This window comes from Chlorocebus sabaeus, chromosome 18 (genome assembly GCF_047675955.1).
Source record: "Chlorocebus sabaeus isolate Y175 chromosome 18, mChlSab1.0.hap1, whole genome shotgun sequence".
Lineage (NCBI taxonomy): Eukaryota > Metazoa > Chordata > Mammalia > Primates > Cercopithecidae > Chlorocebus > Chlorocebus sabaeus.
The window spans coordinates 74,158,916-74,178,124 of NC_132921.1; the positions used below are offsets into that span (position 1 = coordinate 74,158,916).

General features: G+C 42.2%; 1 protein-coding gene across 10 annotated transcripts in view; it reads left to right on the plus strand.

Moving 5' to 3' along the window:
- Window positions 1–19,209, plus strand: part of CEP192 (centrosomal protein 192) — a 145,953-nt gene that overhangs the window by 89,670 nt on the left and 37,074 nt on the right. For all 10 annotated transcript variants that reach the window (XM_073006494.1, XM_037982522.2, XM_037982521.2 and 7 more), the window contains 9 exons: window positions 142–267; window positions 405–548; window positions 671–734; window positions 1,184–1,323; window positions 1,421–1,513; window positions 2,207–2,325; window positions 3,811–3,984; window positions 5,519–5,609; window positions 5,768–5,944. In XM_073006494.1, coding sequence (XP_072862595.1) covers window positions 142–267; window positions 405–548; window positions 671–734; window positions 1,184–1,323; window positions 1,421–1,513; window positions 2,207–2,325; window positions 3,811–3,984; window positions 5,519–5,609; window positions 5,768–5,944 — 1,128 coding nt within the window. The remainder of the gene's footprint in view (window positions 1–141; window positions 268–404; window positions 549–670; window positions 735–1,183; window positions 1,324–1,420; window positions 1,514–2,206; window positions 2,326–3,810; window positions 3,985–5,518; window positions 5,610–5,767; window positions 5,945–19,209) is intronic.

Genomic DNA, 19,209 nt, shown 5'->3' on the forward strand with positions numbered 1-19,209 from the left:
AGCCTGGGAAAATGTAGTAAGTTTTACTTAATGCTAACTCATAATTTGTGGCTAGAAATGGCAGTCATATGAACATACATGTTGTGCTATTTATTAACATTGATGTGCTATTTTCAATCATTCCCTTTTTTTGGTAATTAGGTAGAAACAGAAAAGAAAGATGTTCTTGATTTTGGTGACTTGACTTATGGAGGCTGGAAAGCTCTCCCACTAAAATTGATAAACCGAACGCATGCCACTGTGCCAATTAGACTGATTATTAATGCTGTAAGTACGAACATACAGTAAGAAACTGTTTACAGAATGCACTGATCTTATGAAAGTACATTGTTTTAAGGATTTTGTTAACAAGCTTAGCATTACACTGTTGGCTTTACTGAACTGATTCTTGTATTTCTAAACAGAACGCCGTAGCCTGGCGCTGTTTCATGTTTTCCAAGGAACCCGTCCGACCTCCTGTGGAAGTTGCTCCTTGCACTGATGTGGTCACCCGGCTAGCAGGCCCTTCTGTGGTCAACCACATGATGCCTGCTAGTTATGATGGACAGGTGGGAGAGAACTGGCTTAGAATTAAAGAGGAGATTAAGCTTCTCAACTGCTTTTCTTTCATTAAGATTTTAATCTTAACACCAGTTTACATTAAGTCAAATTTTTCTTTTAATTTTAATAGGATCCAGAATTTCTGATGATTTGGGTTCTTTTCCATAGTCCAAAGAAACAGATCAGCTCTTCAGGTATCATGTTTACATTGTGTGGGAACTGCTTTAATCTGTAGCTAAATAAACTACAAATTTAAGATGTATTTCCTTTGTCAGTAAGTGTCAGTACCTCAAAATTTGTCAAGTATTTTATGTTTTTTTTTTGAAATTGAGGCAGATGGCATGCTGTTTTGGGTCAATCCTGTGTAAGTGTGGGTAACTCCTGCAGGTAGCACTGAAAACCTTTTCAAATGTTTTCTATTAATTGATCTTATCACATTTACCAGTTGAATGTTTTCTTTCTTTTTCCACCTTTCTCTTCACTCATTTCTATTCTTTTAACTCTTAAAAATCTTCTTGCCTAAATGTTCTTATTGCCCCTAAGGGCACTGTGTGGGACTGCTGATGGCATTTAGAATTAAATAACTCTCTGGTCTCTGAGCCAAAAGAATGTATTTTTTTTTTTTTTTTTTTTTTTTTTTTAGAGGTTCTGGACTCAGCAGAAGAGTTCTCCGCAAAAGTTGATATAGAAGTAGACAGTCCAAACCCTACGCCAGTTCTTAAAAGTGTGAGTCTCCGAGCAAGAGCGGGAATAGCTAGGATCCACGCTCCCAGGGACTTGCAGGTAGCCTCAGTCCTCCTTTCTGCCGTTACTGCTTTCATTCATGCTGATTTCACTTTGTGACAGTTCGTTGAAATGTCTATCTTGCCCCATCCTCCAGACGATGCATTTCTTGGCCAAAGTGGCTTCCTCAACAAAGCAGCACTTACCTTTGAAAAATGCTGGGAACATTGAAGTTTATTTGGATATCAAGGTATGCACTTCCATCAGAGTGCCATACGATAGGCTTTCCTCAGACTGCGAGAGCTCCTTGCTTTCTGCAGGGCTCTTGTGCCCTTCCTGGCCCAACAGAGTGCCCTGAGCCTCAGATGAAAGAATCACTGAGAGTTTTTAAAAACTGGGTGTTATATAACGTAAAATGTATGCTGTGGCACTTTTAAGTTTGAAGTCCAGTGTCTTGAATATGAGAACCAAGTTCTTAGATTAGTTCCTGAAAAACACGCATGTCACCCTTTGGTTGGAGTTGGTGGAGAGTGATCCACACACATCCAGTGTCTTGAATATGAGAACCAAGTTCTTAGATTAGTTCCTGAAAAACACGCATGTCACCCTTTGGTTGGAGTTGGTGGAGAGTGATCCACACACATTGACATCATTTCTGAGATCTGAGGCTGAGTGAGAGGGGGTTAGTGATCCAAAATTGGGGGTGAGGTGGAAGATAAGGTTTGCTGTAGAAGAGAAAGAAATATCCTTTCCAAGAGAACAGGGCAAGTTGAGACCATGACAGATGAGAAGAGGATAAACAACCTGTCCTAGTAAGTGAGAAGGGCACGTACGGCAGGAGCCAGTGAGCACTGAGTGAAAGCTGAGGTTTGTACGTTGGCATTCAGTTATGATTGTGTAACTATAAGTTGGCATTCAGTTATGATTATATAATTATATTTAGGTCCCAGAACAAGGAAGTCACTTTTCAGTGGATCCAAAGAATCTATTCCTTAAACCTGGAGAAGAACATGAGGTTATTGTTTCATTTACTCCAAAGGATCCTGAAGCCTGTGAGGAAAGGTAATACAAAAATGTTATAATGGGCCGGGCACAGTGGCTCACGCCTGTAATCCCAGCACTTTGGGAGGCCGAGGTGGGTGGATCACCTGAGGTCAGGACCAGCTTGGGCAACATGGCCAAACCCTGTCTCTACTAAAAATGCAAAAATTAGCAGGATGTGGTGGTGTGCACCTGTAGTTTCAGCTACTCGGGAGTCTGAGGCGGGAGAATCACTTGAACCCAGGAGGCAGAGGTTGCAGTGAGCCGAGATCACACCTCTGCACTCCAGGCTGGGCGACAGAGCGAGAGTCCGTCTGAAAAAAAAAAGTTTTAATGACAGTTTTACTCGTCTCTCAAAACAGCCACTCACATGTGCTTCAAAATTTCACAGCCTGAATGACAAAGTCCATATATTTCTTACCTAACAGATGGTATGACTCTGTTTAATCTCCTTTCATTTAGCTTCAGATTGTCTTCTCTTTTTTTAACTAAAAATCTTCTTTTAAACCAGCTGAATAGAAATGAAGAAATTATTATTTTCAGGTATATTCTGACAAAAGTAAGTAATAAAAGATCAATTTGATGTTTCTCACTTTTTTTTTTTTTTTTTTGAGACGAAGTCTCGCTCTGTCGCCCAGTCTGGAGTGCGGTGGCTGGATTTCAGCTCATTGCAAGCTCCACCTCCCGGGTTTGAGCCATTCTCCTGCCTCAGCCTCCCAAGTAGCTGGGACTACAGGCACCCGCCACCTCGCCCAGCTAGTTTTTTGTATTTTTTTAGTAGAGACGGGGTTTCACCGTGTTAGCCAGGATGGTCTCGATCTCCTGATCTCGTGATCTGCCCGTCTCAGCCTCCCAAAGTGCTGGGATTACAGGCTTGAGCCACCGCGCCCGGCCTGATGTTTCTCACTTTTTCTCCCGAAAGTATTAGTTGACCGTGTCAGCTGTTAAGATCTTTCTCCATTTCTTCTCTAAGCCCATGACTTCTTGGCACCCAAATCATAAGTGAGTATCAACTTAGAGTCAGAGCCCCACTGTCATGAGTACTGAGCTTGCTTGTGTTACCCTAGCTTAAAGCATACTCTCCTCTGACACACACATGGCTTATCCCTCTGCCTGGGTTATAGAACACTTCACCGTGTGCTCAGTCTGTTCTTGTGACCGTACAGAAGAGAAGAGTCTGGTCTGCACCAGCGTGAATGCCTCTGCCTGGAATGCTTGCTCTCAGCCTCCCTGGGCTGGCGCCTTCTGGGAGACTTTCTCCACTGTTCCCAAATGTCTCATAAATAGAATTTCCAAAGCACGATGGCTTCTCACACCCCCCACGTGCAGGTGCCATTGTGATCGTCTCTCTCCTTGTCTGTATTCTTCTCTGCAGCACAAACTCTAAGGGTGGGAATAGCATCATATCCCCAGCACCTAGCTCAGTCTTTTGAACAATGGAAACATGTAGGAAATAGTTGGGAAAAGAATCAAATACAGGACCTTCAACTCAGAATTCTTTCTTAGGATGTTGAAAATACTTGTGCAGCCATTTGGACCTCAGTATGAAGTCATGTTGAAAGGTGAAGTCATTTCTTCAGGAAGTAAACCTCTGTCACCTGGACCTTGCTTAGATATTCCATCGATTTTGTCCAACAAACAATTTCTGGCTTGGGGAGGCGTCCCTCTTGGTAGAACACAGTAAGTGTCAAAGACTGACAAATAGTCCACTATTTATACATATTTTGGAGCAGACCACAAATTAATGTTTGCAGGGAAATTTTGTCATAATAGACACTCTTCAGGCTCAATTGTGCAGAACTGGAAAAACCTCCTAGATGGGCACGTGTCCTGGTTCAGCTTTTGTTTCACATATATTCCAGTCCTGCAAAGAGCACCTGACACATGACCAACAGTACAGTTGCTGCTGAGGAGGGAGTATCCCCTTAAACTCACTGCCACTCTGTAGTTGTCAGGAGCCAGCTGAGAGAGAGGTTTATGGAGAGCTGCACAGAGAATATGCAGTACATCCATTCTTCTGAGTGGTCTGAATTTCTCAGTCAGCAACCGCATGGTTTTAGCAAAACCCATAGAAGTGTTTTTAATGCACCAGACTTGGGTGTCAAACTTCCCGAGCACACTGAATGGAGCATGTAGGGGAGAGGGGCACCTTAGGAAATGGGAGGCAGTATTTACTGTAAAATTGTTTGGTGGGTTTTTTTTTGAGACTCCCTGTACTGTACAGGTTTGTCTTTAAAAGGATCTGGAAGAAACGTCTCTGGGAAGCCTGTGACAGAAGCAATCACACGTCGCTCGAGCAGTAACTGCTTGTGCTTGGCTTTCGAGTGCGTTTCACTGATGACGTGACTCTGTGGAGACCTGGCCCTCCCATCCCGCCCTAGCTCTGTGCTTGAAAATGATAACCACAGTGCTTTACAAGTTATAAAATAAATACGCGAGAATGAAAACTTTACAAAATAATGTTTCTTTCAGATAATTCTTCCCCAGTCATTGTCCCTGTGGAAGGCTTTTCCTGGAGGTGTCAATCGCCAAAGTTGTCTGCGTTTCTCTTAACACGAGGTATATGAGACGTAGACCTCAGCTGCTGGTTTATTGGCTGCTGATCTTCTCCAGCTTTGAGTAAAACAGAGATTTACTCATGTATTCTCTGTTCTCCAATGAAGACAGGATTCACATAGTTTCCACAATTGAAGTGTTTTTATCAGGCAGGTGCTATTATATGTCCATTCTTTTGCATTGTAGCCTCTTTAAAAGTAGAGTTAATTCAATATACTGTTTAAAAGACTACTTTGTGCAAATGAACCTCTTAGCCTAGGCCCCCTTGTTTCCCTGAAAGCTCGCTTGGATAAGCTAGGTATTCCAGCTAGGTGTGATATTGACTTAATGACTTGATGAATGTCTTCACCTGGATTTTCATTGAGTGATGTTTGATATGACAGATAACACCTATACACATAGTATAAATAATAAGGTCAGCTGCAGAGCTATATCGGGAGAGAGATTAAACCAAAAAGCCTCTATAAGGTGAGTCTTGAGCCTACATTTTCAGAAACATAGAGTCTAGGACTGTGGGGAGACAATTGCAGGCTGCTGACATGGCTCGTATAGTCAGTTCTTCTCTAGACATTGTGGTTGGTTTTAATTGGCTTTGTTCTTATAACGATAGCAATATCTATGGAGAAAAACTATATTTAAAATGTGTAATTGTTTTTAGGCTTCAGAAACTAGCTTTGAGAAATAATTCTGCATCCACAACGCAACATTTACGACTGCTAGTTAGAGGACAAGATCAGGACTGCTTTCAGGTTCGTAGAGTACGTGGGTTCTTGTGTCTTCTGTCTGGGTCTGCAACACTTACCTATGCAGACCCTTTTATGTTATTACCTTTTAAGAATTGGTGTTAATGGTATGTTTTATTTGTGCTACTGCTTTGTTTTATGCAGTTACTGTTTTTAAATTGTAGCTTCAGAACACTTTTGGTTCAGAACAGCGATTGACCAGTAACTGTGAGATCAGAATTCACCCAAAGGAAGACATTGTCGTCTCTGTATTATTTGCACCTACTCGATTATCTTGCATGTTGGCTAGACTAGAAATCAAACAACTTGGAAACCGATCACAACCAGGAGTAAAGTTCACAGTAAGATCATTTTATTGCTTTTCCCTTCCCTTGGAGTTTATGGCGTGTTATAACTATTGGTTTAACATTGTAAATTATATACTCTGCCTTTTATAAGTGAAAATATGTAATTATCTAGACTTACAAGCAAGTTAAGGAGTAATTTATATGCTTTGTAGAATTGGCAAGTTATAATAGCTGCCAGCATAGTATTCTTATAGGTATTAGTCTTTCTAATGCTTTTAAGTTTCATTTTATTTTGTTGTATTTTTTTTTTATCCTGTATCTCCAGTGCTTCTGAGCATAATAATCAGTTTTACCCTATCATCATCTTCTAAATTTCACTTGGTACCTCTTAAAGTAGGCCTTATTCTCAACAACTTTAACAAACCTCATCCTGTGGAACGGAGACTCGTCAGAGACCTGCAGGCCCAGCAGCGCTCCTGGGTGTTTGTTTATTTATTTATTTATTTTTTATTATACTTTAGGTTCTAGAGTACATGCACACAACAGCAGGTTTGTTACATATGTATACATGTGCCATGTTGGTGTGCTGCATCCATTAACTCGTCATTTACATTAGGTATATCTTAAGTTTCATTTTAATTTGGACATTTAAAAATGTACCCAGCTTTTTAGGAACACATCTTTGGGTAAATCCACGTGGAGCTGTTTAAAATACTAACTTTCACGTTAAGTTTTATTTTATCAATTATCAGCACAAATACTGTCTTAGTCTGTTCAGTGGGCTATAGCTAAATACCACTGAGTAATTTATAATAAACAACAGAAATGTATTGCTCACAGTTCTGGAGGTTGGGAAGCCCAAGATCAGAGCACCAGCGGATGCGGCGTCTGGGGAGGGTTGCCCTCTGCCTTTTTGTGCCCACACATGGTGAGAAGGATGAGAGTGCTGCCTCCAGCCTCTTTTATAAGAGCACCACGCCCATGCATGGGGCCGGAGCCCTCCTGGCTTAATCACTTCCCCAAAGGCCCCCCCTCTTAGTACTGTCACATTGGAGACTAGGTTTCAACATGTGAATTTGCTGGGGGACATCCCCATTTAGACCATACCAAATACCCATTGACCGAATTTGCTAACCCCAAGACAAGAGTTTTTATGCTTTTTAATTGCCAGCATAATATGTAAAAAGGATTTGAAGCCATTTGTGTAGACACATTCAGAGCAATTAGAGATCAAAGTGATAAATCGTAGAGGAAAGGAAGCAACGGCAAGGCAGTCGGAAGAAACTCCAGCTACGTGGTTGTGCGTGCCTTATAACTGCACAGGTGTTCGGCAGTTGGACTGGAGCTCACATTTTGGTTCTATATCCTACTGTTAAAGAGGGGATGTGATAAATTATAAGATTAACAATATCTAAAAGTTTTTAGAATTAGATATGTATGACAAATACAGCTTTATTTGACACTGAAGTTTGACCTCTGTTTTCTGTGGAGTCACTTGATTGGCCCCATGAGCTGCGGTGGACAAAGTTGTTTAAAGATGTTAGTGGTCATTTTTACAACTGTCGTCCTTCCACGTGCACCCAAGAGACACTGTCAGAGCCTCCAAGGTCTCTGACGATCTGATTTTGTGTAAGGATAAAACTTGGTTTGTGGAGCGGACTAAATGGACTCTATTTTTCAGACCTCTTGAATATATTCTGATTTGTTTAGGTTTACTAGCCATGATTTTGAGGTTGTTCTCAAGGAAGAATCTCTGATAAGTTTCTAGTGATTTAGGGCAGAACCATTTGATTTAATAATCAACCAAGCAGGGGTTTGGCATCCTTTGAAGACAAACCAGGATCCTGGTGGGATTCCTCCCTGCATAGATGGCTGCCCTGTCCTGTCACAGAGGTGGACTGGATGGGGTTTGCCTGTGGGATGAATATGGCTATTATTTCACAAGAAGACTCAGAATTAACACTGCTGTGCCTTTGTAAAGATAAAGTAGCCTGGCAGAATGGCGGAAGAGCTGTTAACATGACAGGAGAATCCAGGGAGCCAGCCCTGTCTCTGTTACTTACACTCACCTTGGCATTTCCTCACTCATCAGAAGCTGCTTGCTGTCCCAACTTGCCAGTTTGATTGTGAGGAACAAATGAAATGATCTGTGTTTTGAATACCGTAAACATGATAGGACTGCAATAAAAATGTATTGATTATTTGTTTCATGTTGATTGTATTCTGGGCACTACCCTCAATCACTGTGTGGATGCTGTAATCTGAATGTGTCTCCCAAATTTCTGTATTGGAAACTTACTCTGCAGTACCACAGTGTTGGGAGATGGATCCCTTTGGGAGGTGTTTAGGTCCTGAGGCTCTGCCCTCGGGAATGGATTAAAGGTGTTACAAAAAGGCCTGAGGGGGGAGTTTGGCCTTTTTGCCCTTCTGTCTTCTGCCATGCGAGGACACAGCATTTCTCCCTCTGGAACATGCAGGATTCAAGGTGAGACCTTAGAAGCAGAGAGCCGCCCGGCCGGCTGCAATCCCAGCACTTTGGGAGGCCAAGGCAGGTGGATCACAAGGTCAAGAGATAAGACTATCCTGACCAACATGGTGAAACCCCGTCTCTACTAAAAATACAAAAATCAGCTGGGCGTGGTGGTGGGCGCCTGTAGTCCCACCTACTCGGGAGGCTGAGGCAGTAAAATCGCTTGAACCCAGGAGGCAGAGGTTGCAGTGAGCTGAGATTGCGCCACTGCACTCCAGCCTGGCAACAGAGCGAGACTTTGTCTCAAACAAAAAGAAGCAGGGAGCAGCCCTCACCAGAAACCAGCACCTTGATCTTGGACTTCCAACCTCCAGAACTGTGAAGAGTAAATTTCTGTGCTTTATAAGTTACCCGATCTATAGTATTCTGTTATAGCAACACAAACAGACTGAGATGGTGGATTGTCACATTTTTATCTTCAAAACAACCGTCCGAGATACGACCACTCTTGCCATTTTGCACTTGTGTAAACTGAGGCTGCGAGAGATGCGTGCCTGTGATTTTGCATCTCGCTTGCTGGTCAGTGGTAGACACAAGGTTCAGATTCAGTCTGGCTGAATGCAGAGCGACGTTTATGTACCGTGCAGTCTCTAGGGTGCTAATAACAGCTCGGCGTATTGTCATCTGGAGCAGTGGTTCTCTACCAGAGCTTGTGTTACCCGCGGGGACGTTGGCAGAATCTGGAGTTATTCTGGTTTGTTGTAACTGGGGGCAGGACAGGAGTGCTACTGGCACCAGCTGGGTGAGGCCAGGGAGGCTGCCGAACATCCGAGGAAGCCCAGGATAGCTCCACCACAAAGAATCACACAGCTCAACATTTCGGTAGTACTGAGGTCAGGAGCAATAGTGTTTCCTGTTTAGTCTGTGGATTTACGGTGTGAGTCAGATTTGTTTCATTTAATCATTCTTTTTTCTTTTCTTTTTTTGAGACGGAGTCTTGCTCCATCACCAGACTGGAGTGCAGTGGCATGATCTCAGCTCACTGCAACCTCTGCCTCCCAGGTTCAAGCAATTCTCTTGCCTCAGCCTCCCGAGTAACTGGGACCACAGGCGCCGCCACCACGCCCAGCTGATTTTTGTATTTTTAGTAGAGATGGGGTTTCACCATGTTGGCCAGGATGGTCTTGATCTCATGGTGCGCCTACCTCAGCCTCCCAAAGTGCTGGGATTACAGGTGTGAGCCACCGCAGCCAGGCAATCATTCTTTTTTCTTAACCTCGTTACTCAGCAGTGATTTGTGATTTCTTAGGCTTTGAAAATACAGGCAGAATACTTAAATAATGAGTATTTTCAAAGGTACCTTTTCCCTTGTTTTTTACTATTTAGTTTCATTGATGAAATTTACTTGTACATTTCTATGGGTAAAGAAAAATTAGAAACATTTTTGCTATTGAAACTACCAGAGGTCACTGAGTGAGGGAGGATTTGTAGGGGCTTCCAATCTGAAACCCTTTTAAATGTTGTTTGTTTGTTTGTTTGTTTATTATGTAATTATTTATTTATTTTGAGACATCATCTTGCTCTGTCGCCCAGCCTGGAGTGCAGTGGCGTGATCTTGGCTCACTGCAACTTAAACACCTCCCAGGTTCAAGCGATTCTCCTGCCTCAGCGTCTCGAGTAGCTGGGATTACAGGCGCCCGTCACCACGCCTGGCTAATTTTTGTATTTTTAGTAGAGATGGGGTTTTGCCATGTTGGCCACGCATGTCTCGAACTCCTGACCTCAAGTGATCCGCCTGCCTTGGCCTCCCAAAGTGCCGAAATTACAGGCGTGAACCACTGTGCCAAGCCTGAAATGCTGTTTATTTGCACTAAAAGTCAAGACAGTACAAACTGATGAAAAAAATTATTTTTCAAAATGTTATTTTGGTTTAGTACATACCAACTCAGAATAAGTTATGATGGTTTCAAGTTTGCAAGGAAGTATTTGCAACCTGTTTTAGTACAACTTGAGTATCCCTAATCTGAAAATTCAAAATCCACAAGGCTCCAAATTCAGAAACTTTTATTTTTTTATTTTTTATTTTTTGTTTTTTTTTGGAAACGGAGTCTTGCTCTGTTGCCCAGGCTGGAGTGCAGTGGTGCAATCTTGGCTCACTGCAAGCTCCGCCTCCCAGATTCACACCATTCTCCTGCCTCAGCATCCTGAGTAGCTGGAACTACAGGTGCCCACTACCACGCCTGGCTAATTTTTTTGTATTTTTAATAGAGATGGGGTTTCACTGTGTTAGCCAGGCTGGTCTCGATCTCCTGACCTTGTGATCCGCCTGCCTCGGCCTCCCAAAGTGCTGGGATTACATGTGTGAACCACCTCGCCCGGCCCAAAATCAGAAACTTTGTGTGCCGACACGATGCTGAAAGGAAATGCTCTTTGGAGCATTTTGGATTTTAGATTTTTGAATTAGGGATGTTCAGCCAGTATAAAGCAGACCTTCCCACATCTGGAACACCTCTGGTTCCAGGCACTTTGAATAAGGGATACTCAACCTGTAATTAGGAATGAAAGATAATTTTTGAAGGTGTGCATTTCAAAGAGTGTGGAAAGTTTCCAGCAGGGTGAATGTTTTCCTTACATTCGAATTTATGGGATGTATTCTGTGAAGCCTTGCTTCCTGCAAGGATTGAGCCCTGTGGAAGCAGCAGCAGATGGATCCCCAAGCCTGACTCTAGTGTGCTGCTTCCCCTGTTGACAGTGTGTCTGTCATTGAAAAGTTGTTTGAGTTCTTTAGCTTGGTCCCTTTTGCATGCTTTTCTCTGACACTGGCTAGACTGCACACTAAGAGGATTATAAATACAGTTTTCCCCAAAAACATTTTATTATGAAAAGGTTCAGAATTACTGAAAAGTTGAAAGGATTATATAGTAAACAGTCACATACTCTATCACTTAGATTCTATAGTTAACATTTTGCTGTATTTCTTCTCCCACATATCCATCCATCAGCTCATCTTTTTAAAATTTATTTATTTATTTATTTACTTATTTTTATTGTACTTTAAGTTCTGGGATACATGGGCAGAATGTGCAGGTTTGTTACACAGGTGTACACGAGCAGTGGTGGTTTGCTGCACACATCAACCCGTCATCTACATTAGGTATTTCTCCTAATGCTATTCCTCACCTAGTCCCTCACCCCCGAACAGGCCCCGGTGTGTGATGTTCCCCTCCCTGTGTCCATGTGTTCTTATTGTTCAGCTCCCACTTATGAGTGAGAACATGCGGTGTTTGGTTTTCTGTTCCTGTGTTAGTTTGCTGAGAATGATTTCTAGCTTCTTCCACGTCCCTGCAAAGGACATGAACTCATCCTTTTTTTATGGCTGCATAGTATTCCATGGTGTATCTGTGCCACGTTTTCTTTATCCAGTCTATCATTGATGGGCATTTGGATTGGATCCAAGTCTTTGCTATTGTGAACAGTGCTGCAATAAACATATGTGTGCATGTGTCTTTATAACAGAAGGATTTATAATCCTTTGGGTATATACCAAGTGATGGGATTGCTGGGTCAAATGGTATTTCTAGTTCTAGATCCTTGAGGAATCACCACACTGTCTTCCACAATGGTTGAACTAATTTACATTCCCACCAACAGTGTAAAAGTGTTCCCATTTCTCCACATCCTCTCCAGCACCTGTTGTTTCCTGACGTTTTAATGATCGCCATTCTTTTTGTTGTTGTTGTTAGTTGTACTTTAAGTTCTAGGGTACATGTGCACAACGTGCAGGTTTGTTACGTAGGTATACATGTGCCTTGTTGGTTTGCTGCACCCATTAACTCGTCATTTACATTAGGTATTTCTCCTAATGCTATCCCTCCCCCTACCCCCGACCCCACAACAGGCCCCCAAGTATGATGTTTCTCATTGTTCAATTCCCACCTATGAGTGAGAACATGCAGTGTTTGGTTTTCTGTCCTTGTGATAGTTTGCTCAGAATGATGGTTTCCAGCTTCATCCATGTTCCTGCAAAGCACATGAACTCATCCTTTATTATGGCTGCATAGTATTCCATGGTGTGTATGTGCCGCATTTTCTTTTCTTTTTTTTTTTTTTTTTTGAGACGGAGTCTGGCTCTGTCGCCCAGGCTGGAGTGCAGTGGCCGGATCTCGACTCACTGCAAGTTCCGCCTCCCAGGTTTACGCCATTCTCTGCCTCAGCCTCCGGAGTAGCTGGGACTACAGGCGCCCGCCACCTCGCCCAACTAGTTTTTTGTATTTGTTAGTAGAGACGGGGTTTCACCATGTTAGCCAGGATGGTCTCGATCTCCTGAACTAGTGATCCACCCATCTCAGCCTCCCAAAGTGCTGGGATTAACAGGCTTGAGCCACTGCGCCCGGCCGCCACATTTTCTTAATCCAGTCTATCATTCACGGACGTTTGGGTTGGTTCCAAGTTTTTGCTATTTTGAATAGTGCCACAATAAACATACGTGTGCATGTGTCTTTATACTAGCATGAATTATAATCCTTTGGGTATATGCCCAGTAATGGGATGGCTGGGCCAAATGGTATTTCTAGTTCTAGATCCTTGAGGAATCACCACACTGTCTTCCACAATGGTTGAACTAGTTTACAGTCCCACCGACAGTGTAAAAGTGTTCTTGTTTCTCCACATCGTCTCCAGCACCTGTTGTTTCCTGACTTTTTAATGATTGTCATTCTAACTGGTGTGAGGTGGTATCTCATTGTGGTTTTGATTTGCATTTCTCTGATGGCCAGTGATGATGAGATTTTTTCATGTGTCTGTTGGCTGCATAAATGTCTTCTTTTGAGAAGTGTCTGTTCATATCCTTTGCCCACTTTTTGATGGGGTTGTTTTTTTCTTGTAAATTTGTTTAAGTTCTTTGCAGATTCTGGATATTAGCCCTTTGTCAGATGGGTAGATTCAAAAATTTTCTCCCATTTTGTAGATTACCTGTTATGCTGATGGTAGTTTCGTTTGCTGTGCAGAAGCTCTTTAGTTTAATTAGATCCCATTTGTGAATTTTGGCTTTTGTTGCCATTGCTTTTGGTGTTTTATTCATGAAGTCCTTGCCCATGTCTATGTCCTAAATGGTATTGCCTAGGTTTTCTTCTAGGGTTTTTATGATTTTAGGTCTAACATTTAAGTCTTTAAACATATTGAATTAATTTTTGTATAAATTGTAAGGAAGGGATTCAGTTTCAGCTTTTTACATATGGCTAGCTAGTTTTCCCAGCACCATTTATTAAATAGGGAATCCTTTCCCCATTTCTTGTTTTTGTTAGGTTTGTCAAAGATCAGATGGTTGTAGATGTGTGATGTTATTTCTGAGGCCTCTGTTCTGTTCCATTGACTGTATCTCTGTTTTGGTATCAGTACCATGCTGTTTCAGTTACTGTAGCCTTGTAGTATAGTTTGAAGTCAGGTAGCTTGATGCCTCCAACTTTGTTCTTTTGCCTTAGGATTGTCTTGCAAATGCGGGGTCTTTTTTGGTTCCATATGAAGTAGTTTTTTCCAATTCTGTGAAGAAAGTCAGTGGTAGCTTCATGGGGATGACATTGAATCTATAAATTACCTTGGGCAGTATGGCCATTTTCACAATATTGTTTCTTCCAATTCATGAGCATGGAATGTTCTTCCATTTGTTTGTGTCCTCTTTTATTTTGTGGAGCAGTGGTTTGTAGTTCTCCTTGAAGAGGTCCTTCATATCCCTTGTAAGTTGGATTCCTAGGTATTTTATTCTCTTTGAAGCAATTGCGAATGGGAATTCACTCATGGTTTGGCTGTCTGTCTGTCTGTTATTGGTGTATAGGAATGCTTGTGATTTTTGCACATTGATTTTGTATCCTGAGACTTTGCTGAAGTTGCTTATCAACTTAAGGAGATTTTGGGCTGAGACAATGGGGTTTTCTAAATATACAATCATGTCATCTGCAAACAGGGACAATTTGACTTCCTCTTTTCCTAATCGAATACCCTTTATTTCTTTCTCTTGCCTGATTGCCTGGCCAGAACTTCCAACACTATGTTGAATAGGAGTGGTGAGAGAGGGCATCCCTGTCTCGTGCCAGTTTTCAAAGGGAATGCTTCCAGTTTTGTTTTGTTTTGTTTTGTTTTGTTTTGTTTTTTTGAGACGGAGGCTTCCAGTTTTTGCCCATTCAGTACGATACTGGCTGTGGGTTTGTCATAAATAACTCTTATTATTTTGAGATATGTTCCATCAGTACCTAGTTTATTGAGAGTTTTTAGCATGAAGGGCTGTTGAATTTTTTGTCGAAGGCCTTTTCTGCATCTATTGAGATAATTATGTGATTTTTGTCATTGGTTCTGTTTATGTGATGGATTACGTTTATTGATTTGTGTATGTTGAACCGGCCTTGCATCCCAGGGATGAAGCCCACTTGATCATGGTGGATAAGCTTTTTGATGTGTTGCTGGATTCGGTTTGCCAGTATTTTATTGAAGATTTTCCCATCGATATTCATCAGGGATATTGGATTAAAATTCTGTTTTTTTGTTGTGTCTCTGCCAGGCTTTGGTGGCAGGATGATGCTGGCCTCATAAAATGAGTTAGGGAGGATTGCCTTTTCTTCTATTGATTGGAGTAGTTTCAGAAGGAATGGTACCAGCTCCTCTTTGTACCTCTGGTAGAATTCGGCTGTGAATCCATCTGATCCTGGACTTTTTTTGGTTGGCAGGCTATTACTGCCTCAATTTTAGAGCCTGTTGTTGGTCTATTCAGAGATTCAACTTCTTCCTGGTTTAGTCTACAGAGGGTGTAGGTGTCCAGGAATTTATCCATTTCTTCTAGATTTTCTAGTTTATTCGCATAGAGGTGTTTATAGTATTCTCTAATGGTAGTTTGTATTTCTGTGGGATCGGTGGTGATATCCCCTTTATCATTTTTTATTGCATCCATTTGATTCTTCTCTCTTTTCTTCCCTATTAGTCTTGCTAGCAGTCTATCAATTTTGTTGATCTTTTCAAAAAACCAGAATTCATTGATTTTTTTGAAGGGTTTTTTTGTGTCTCTGTCTCCTTCTCCTCTGCTCTGATCTTAGTTATTTCTTGCCTTCTGCTAGCTTTTGAATGTGTTTGCTCCTGTTTCTCTAATTCTTTTAATTGTGATGTTAGGGTGTTGATTTTAGATCTTTCCTGCTTTCTCTTGTGGGCATATAGTGCTATAAATTTCCCTCTACACACTGCTTTAAATGTGTCCCAGAGATTCTGACATGTGTCCTTGTTCTCATTGGTTTCAAAGAACATCTTTATTTCTGCCTTCATTCCATGACTTATCCAGTAGTCATTCAGGAGCAGGTTGTTCAGTTTCCATGTAGTTGTGTGGTTTTGAGTGAGTCTTAATCCCGAGTTGTCATTTGATTGCACTGTCATCTGAGAGACAGTTTGTTATAATTTCTGTTCTTTTACATTTGCTGAGGAGTGCTTTACTTCCAACTATGTGGTCAATTTTGGAATAAGTGTGATGTGGTGCTGAGAAGAATGTATATTCTGTTGATTTGGGGTGGAGAGTTCTGTAGATGTCTATTAGGTCCACTTGGTGCAGAGCTGAGTTCAACTCCTGGATATCCTTGTTAACCTTCTGTCTCGTTGATCTGTCTAATGTTGACAGTGGGGTGTTAAAGTCTCCCATTATTATTGTGTGGGAGTCTAAGTCTCTTTGTAGGTCTCTAAGGACTTGCTCTATGAATCTGGGTGCTCCTGTATTAGGTGCATATATATTTAAGACGGTTAGCTCTTCTTGTTGAATTAATCCGTTTATCATTATGTAATGGCTTTCTTTGTCTCTTTTGATCTTTTTTGGTTTAAAGTCTGTTTTATCAGAGACTAGGATTGCAACCCCTGCTTTTTTTGTTTTCCATTTGCTTGGTAGATCTTCCTCCATCCCTTTATTTTGAGCTTCTGTATGTCTCTGCATGTGAGATGGGTCTCCTGAATACAGCACACTGATGGTTCTTGACTCTTTGTCCAATTTGCCAGTCTGTGTCTTTTAATTAGGGCATTTTGCCCATTTACATTTAAGGTTAATATTGTTATGTGTTAATTTGATCCTGTCATTATGATGTTAGCTGGTTATTTTGCTCATTAGTTGGTATAGTTTCTTCCTAGCATCGATGGTCTTTACAATTTGGCATGTTTTTGCAGTGGCTGGTACCAGTAGTTCCTTTCTGCGTTTAGTGCTTCCTTCAGGAGCTGTTGTAAGGCAGGCCTGATGGTGACAAAATCTCTCAGCGTTTGCTTTTCTGTAAAGGATTTTATTTCTCCTTCACTTATGAAGCTTAGTTTGGCTGGATATGAAATTCTGGGTTGAAAATTCTTTTCTTTAAGAATGTTGAATATTGGCCCCCACTGTCTTCTGGCTTGTGGAGATCTGCTGTTAGTCTGATTGGCTTGCCTTTGTGGGTAACCCGACCTTTCTCTCTGGCTGCCCTTAACATTTTTTCCTTCATTCCAACCTTGGTGAATCTGACAATTATGTATCTTGGGGTTGCTGTTCTCGATGAGTATCTTTGTGGTGTTCTCTGTATTTCCTGAATTTGAATGTTGGCCTGCCTTGCTAGGTTGGGGAAGTTCTCCTCGATAATATCCTGAAGAGTATTTTCCAACTTGGTTCCAATTCTCCCTGTCACTTTCAGGTTCACCAGTCAATGTAGATTTGGTCTTTTCACATAGTCCCATATTTCCTGGAGACTTTGTTCATTTCTTTTTACTCTTTTCTCTAAACTTGTCATCTCACTTTATTTCATTAATTTGATCTTCAGTCACTGATACCCTCTCTTCCACTTGATCGAATCGGCTATTGAAGCTTGTGCATGTGTCACGTAGTTCATGTGCCATGGTTTTCAGCTCCATGAGGTCATTTAAGGTCTTCTCTACATTGTTTATTCTAGTTAGCCATTCGTCTGATCTTTTTTCACGGATTTTAGCTTCCTTGCGATGGGTTCGAACATCCTCCTTTAGCTTGGAGAAGTTATTACCAAACTTCTGAAGCCTAATTCTGTCAGCTCATCAAAGTCATTCTCTGTCCAGCCTTGTTCCGTTGCTGGCGAGGAGCTGCTATCCTTTGGAGGAGAAGAGGTGCTCTGGTTTTTAGAATTTTCAGCTTTTCTGCTGTGGTTTCTCCCCATCTTTGTGGTTTTATCTACCTTTCGTCTTTGATGCTGGTGACCTACAGATGGAATTTTTGTGTGGATGTCCTTTTTGTTGTTGTTGATGCTATTCCTTTCTGTTTGTTAGTTTTCCTTCTAAGAGTCAGGTCCCTCAGCTGCAGGTCTGTTGGAGTTTGCTGGAAGTCCGCTCCAGACGTTTTCCTGGGTATCACCAGCAGAGGCTGCAGAACAGCAAGTATTGCAGAACAGCAAATATTGCTGCCTGATCCTTCCTCTGGAAGCTTCATCCCAGGGGGACACCAGCCTGTATGAGGTGTCATTTGGTCCCTACTGGGATGTGTCTCCCAGGTAGGCTATACAGGGGTCAGGGACCCGCTTGAGGAGGCAGTCTGTTCTCAGAGGTCAAACACCGTGCTAGGAGAACCACTACTCTCTTCAGAGCTGTCAGACGGGGACATTTAAGTCAGAAAAAATTTCTGCTGCCTTTTGTTCAGCTATGCCCTGCCCCCAGAGGTAGGCTCTATAGAGGCTATAGGCCTTGCAGTGGGCTCCACCTAGTTCAAGCTTCCCTGGCTGCTTTGTTTACCTTCCCAAGCCTCAGCAATGGTGGATGCCCGTCCCCGTGTCAGGCTGCTGCATTGCAGGTCAATCTCAGACTGCTGCGCTAGCAGTGAGCAAAGCTCTGTGGGCGTGGGACCCGTGCAGCCATGCGTGGGATATAATCTCCTGGTGTGCCGTTTGCTAAGAGCATTGGAAAAGCTCAGTAGTTGGGCGAGACTGTCCCGATTTTCCAGGTGCAGTCTGTCATGGCTTCCCTTGGCTAGGAAGGGGAAATCCCCTGACCCCTTGTACTTCCTGGGTGAGGCAATGCCCCGCCCTGCTTTGACTCATCCTCCGTCTGCTGCACCCACTGTCCAACCAGTCCCAATGAGATGAACCAGGTACCTCAGTTGGAAATGCAGAAATCACCATCTTCTGTGTCAATCATGCTGGGAGCTGCAGATCGGAGCTGTTCCTGTTTGGCCATCTTGGAACAGAATCTCTAATGATTGCCATTCTAACATGTGAGATGGTATCTCATTGTGGTTTTTATTTTATTTTTTATTTATTTATTTTTTTGAGACAGAGACTTGCTCTGTTGCCCAGGCTGGAGTGGTGCAGTGGTGCGATCTTGGCTCACTGCAATCTCCGCCTCCCAGGTTCAAGCGATTCTCCTGCCTCCGAGACTCCCAAGTAGCTGAGACTACAGGTGCATGCCACCACGCCCGACTAATTGTTTGTATTTTTTGTTGTGTTTTTTCAGTAGTAAAGGGGTTTCACCTGTTAGCCAGGGTGGTCTCGATCTCCTGATCTCATGATCTGCCCACTTCGCCCTCCCAGAGTGCTGGCATTACAGGTGTGAGCCACCATGCCTGGCTGATTTGCATTTCTCTAGTAACTAGTAACGATGAGCTTTTTTTTCACGTTTGTTGGCTGCATAAATGTCTTCTTTTCAGAAGTGTCTGTTCATATCCTTTGCCCACTTTTTGATGGGGTTGTTTGTTTTTTTCTTATAAATTTGTTTAAGTTCTTCGTAGATTCTGGATATCAGCCCTCTGTCAGAAGGATAGATTGCAAAAATTTTCCCCCATTCTGTAGGTTGCCTGTTCACTCTGATGATAGTTTCTCTTGCTGTGCAGAAGCTCTTTAGTTTAATTAGATCC